Source organism: Sardina pilchardus, chromosome 1 (assembly GCF_963854185.1).
Source record: "Sardina pilchardus chromosome 1, fSarPil1.1, whole genome shotgun sequence".
NCBI lineage: Eukaryota > Metazoa > Chordata > Actinopteri > Clupeiformes > Clupeidae > Sardina > Sardina pilchardus.
In genome coordinates, this window is record NC_084994.1 from 41,583,752 (window position 1) to 41,587,656 (window position 3,905).

Sequence of the window (3,905 nt, forward strand, 5' to 3'; positions counted from 1 at the left end):
AGTCTGGAGCCGGGACGGTCCATACTCTGCCCCGTGGCACCAAGCATACTGGAGCCGCACCTGCCTTTTTTTTCTTGCTAATTAAAGTTGAGAACAATTAACTTGATAAGCATCACTTAATACCCCCCCACACCCCCACCCCCAACCCCCCCGGCCTAAAGAGGAAGCTCTGCATTTACTAAACAAACAGGTCTGATGCGACATTTGCCTCTATTATCTCATCCCTCAAATTACAACATGAAAGTGAGCACAGGGGTGGGGATGTGGGGAAATAAATAATAATAATAATAATATTAATATTAATAATAATAATAATAATTAAGGTTTCAGCTGAACTAATATTCTGTTCAAATGGCACATTTGGGGTGCAATTCATGTTGGTTGGTGATACATAGGCTGGCTACTTAACCGAGAAAGAAAAAACACCTGCCTGGTTTCCGGGTTATCCCAAACAGTTGTTCCTATGGTGGCCATGAGAGACCAAAAAGCACCTGGCAGTGGAGCCTGCTCTGCTTTCTCAAGAGCTCCCTCCAAAGTGATCAAAATCTATCACCCCCCCCCCCCCCCCCAACATTTCCCTGCTGTTCTTCATCTATACTACTACTGTTGCTGCTGTTGACGTGATCCCCCACCCCCGACTCCCCCACGATTCACAGTTTCTGCTGAGCGGATACCCCCTTCCAGTAGTCGAGGATGTCGTGCAGGTCTTCGTCCTTGGCGAACTGGACCTTCTTGCGCAGGGCGTGCCCGGCGGCGATGTAGGCCTCCTCTCTGGGGCTCTTCTTGTACGGGCGGAAGCGCTCCCAGATCCTGAGGGTGGTCTCAGACGAGTACTCGGGGCTGGACGAGTAGCCCGAGTAGTGGTGGTGGTGCCGGGGCGAGAGCTGGGAGTAGGCGGCGTCCCTCCTGGTGCGTGTGAGGGGCTTGAGGAAGGAGGCCTTCTGGGCGGGGGAGTCGGCGGCGCCCTCGTAGTAGAGGGCAGGGAAGGAGTGCCGGTGTTCTGAGCAGTGGTAGTCTGGGTGCACCTCCAGGTGGTGCTGCTGCGGCTGACCAGTGCCTCCACCACCACCACCACCACCACCTCCAACACCTCCAACACCTCCAACACCTCCGACACCGACACAGCTGCCACCCCCACCACCACTGCCCCCACCGCCACCACCTCCTCCCCTGGTGTCACCACCTGCCCCCCCGCCACAGCCCTGGACACCCACCAGAGGCAGCCTCTCCATGGGCACCTCGCCGCACCGCGCCCCCGCTGCCAACCCCGCCCTCCCCGGGCTGCCCTGGTCGGCGTACTTGCGGGCCCCGGGGCTCCGCTGCTCGGGCACATCCAGGCTGAATATGCGCTGGCCGTTCTTCGACGGGCCGCAGTGACCAGTGCCAGGAACGCTAACACCACCGCCGGCCGAGGAGGAGGAGGAGACGCTGCAGCGAGGCGCCTTGCCGCTAGGGGGCGCCATGACCACCACAGCGGCGTCGGCGCTCAGCTGCCTCTGCAGGGGGCGTGTCGCCGAGGCGGGGGGCGGGTCCCGGTAGGGGGGCGAGAGGAACCCCCCTCCGCTGATCCCGGGCCGCTCCAGGAGCGGCAGAACCAGAGGAATCACCGGGACCGGATGGGGCAGTTTGGGCGATGCCAGAACCTTGCAGGATTCGGTGATGCCAGGGGAGAGGGGAATGAGCCTCTGGGGAAGAGTCGTGATGCAGGCAGGCGAGGCGGGGACCGGGTTGTCTGCCGCCGTCGTTGCCGCCGCTGCCACCGCCACCGAGTCGAGCTTGAGCGCGTCGATGCAGTTGTTGATGATCTGGTTGACCTTGTCCACCTCCTTGGCGATGGTGGAGATCTCGGACGTGGAGCCCCGGCCGTCGTCGTCGTCGTCCGAGTCCTCCCCGCCATCGGGTCCGTTCTCGCCCCGCAGGATGCCCCCGGCCAATCCCGTCAGGCCTCCGTCGCAGACCTCGCCGCCCCCGATCCCTCCGCCTCCTCCTCCGGCCGAGGTGCGGATGTCCATGTAGTTGCCCTTGCTGGCGGCGATGGCCTCCGAGAAGGCGGTGGCCATCTTCTCCACCTGCGGCAGCGAGGAGAGCCGCGAGGTGCTGGTGTTGGCCGAGCCGTGCAGCATGCCCAGGCTGGAGGACGTGGACGAGGGCATCTTGCCGTGCTGCTGCTGCTGCTGGTGGTGCGTCTGCTCGTGGAGCTTCTGCAGGGCATCCGGGTCGTTGGCGGCGGCCGCCTCGGGCCCGTAGCGCATCTCCAGGATGGTCTTCTTGACGCTGATGGACTTCTCCTTCTCCTCCTGCATCCGGCGCCGCCGCAGGCAATAGTAGACCAGGCCCAACACGATGACCATCCCGAACAGGCAGCCCAGGATGGTCATGATGTAGTGGGTGGTGGTCGAGGGACTGATGACCTGCAGCGGCGCGGGCCGGGTGGCGAAGTCGATGCACGTGTGGTTGTAGCGCTGCGAGTTGCGTATGGACGCCACGCAGTAGGTGTAGTTGGTCTGCGGCGTCAGCTTCTCGAGGGTGACCACCTCCTTCTTGCTCTTGAGGTTGCGGACGTCGGACGCGCTGCTGTGGTTGTACTCGGTGAGGATGTACATCTTCTTGTAGGGGCTGGGCAGCTGGACCAGGAGCTTGGCCACGTTCGAGCCCACCATCTGCACCTTGAGGCTGATGCTGTACGAGGGGTTGGACGGGGAGGTGGCCGTGGGCTGGTGGTACGGCCCCGAGAGGTCGGCGATGTCCGCCACCCCGCCGGAGCCGTCCAGGTCGGGCGGCAGCGAGGTCATCCCCATGACGCCGTCCCGGCAGACGGACGCCAGGATGGTGCGGGCGTTCCGGCCATGGCCGGGCACGGGGCTCAGCAGCGGGTAGGTGAAGAGCTCCTTGGGCGACTCGCACTGCAGCCGGTCGTAGGTGTGCGTGACGTTGTTGAACGCCTCCAGCCAGGTGAGGAAGCTGAAGAGGTCGCAGCCGCAGTGGAACGGGTTGCTGGCCAGCTCGCACACGCTCAGGCGGCTGAGCACGGTGAACGTGGTGGGGTCGATCCGCGCCAGCTTGTTGGACGACAGGTCCAGGCTGGCGAGGCTCGGGCACTCCCAGAAGGCGTTGTTGGCGATGACCTCGATGAGGTTGTGCTGCAGGAAGAGGCTGTGCATGCGGCCGAGTCCGCGCATGATGCCCTCCGTCAGGTTGGTCAGCTTGTTGTAGCCCAGCTGGAGCACCTGCAGGTTGGCCTGGCTGGCGAAGGCGCCGTCCTCGATGTACGAGATCTCGTTCTTGGTGAGGTTGAGGTCGGTGAGGTTGGCGAAGCGGCTGAGCGAGCTGAAGAAGATGGCCTTGAGCTTGTTCTCGTTGAGGCGCAGGTCGTGCACCGTGTTGTTGATCTGCAGCGGGAAGGTCTCGTACGGCGGCTGGTTCTGGCTGCAGATGGCCAGCCACACGTAGCCCTTTTCGCCCTCGATGAGCCAGCAGTCGCCGCGCGCCAGGCCCACGAGGCCCAGCGAGAGGAGCGCCACGGTGGGCAGCAGGCCCAGGAGGAGCGGGAGGCTGGGTGGCGGGGCGGTGCTGGTCCTACTGCTGCTGGCCATGCTACGAGCTAGCTCTGGACAAGGGTGGGGGGGGTTGGAGGCTTTTCCTCGAGAGTAGAAAAAAAAAAATAGTCACGAAACGTGCCGGAAAAAAAGAGAAGATTCTGTGCTAGAAGGGTGTGGGTCCAATTTTTCTGTTTTCTTTTCAAAGGAACAGAAAAGGAAAAGGCTGCTGTGGGGTATAGAGAAGACACAATACAGAAAGAGAAAGAGAGAGAGAGAGAGAGAGAGAGAGAGAGAGAGAGAGAAAGAGAGAGAGAAAGAAAGAGAGAGGGTGAGGTCCGAGCACAGTGACACGGGTAAAAAGGAAAA

General features: G+C 61.8%; 1 protein-coding gene across 1 annotated transcript; it reads right to left on the reverse strand.

Annotated features, from left to right (window-relative positions):
- Positions 1-650: 650 nt before the first annotated feature.
- On the reverse strand, positions 651-3,593 carry LOC134078956 (protein phosphatase 1 regulatory subunit 29-like). The gene is made up of 2 exons (XM_062535124.1): positions 1,398-3,593; positions 651-1,349 (listed from the first exon to the last, which is right to left on the reverse strand). The coding sequence occupies exons 1-2, from the start codon at positions 3,591-3,593 to the stop codon at positions 651-653; spliced, it is 2,895 nt and encodes a 964-aa protein (XP_062391108.1).
- Between the last annotated feature and the right edge of the window lie 312 nt (positions 3,594-3,905).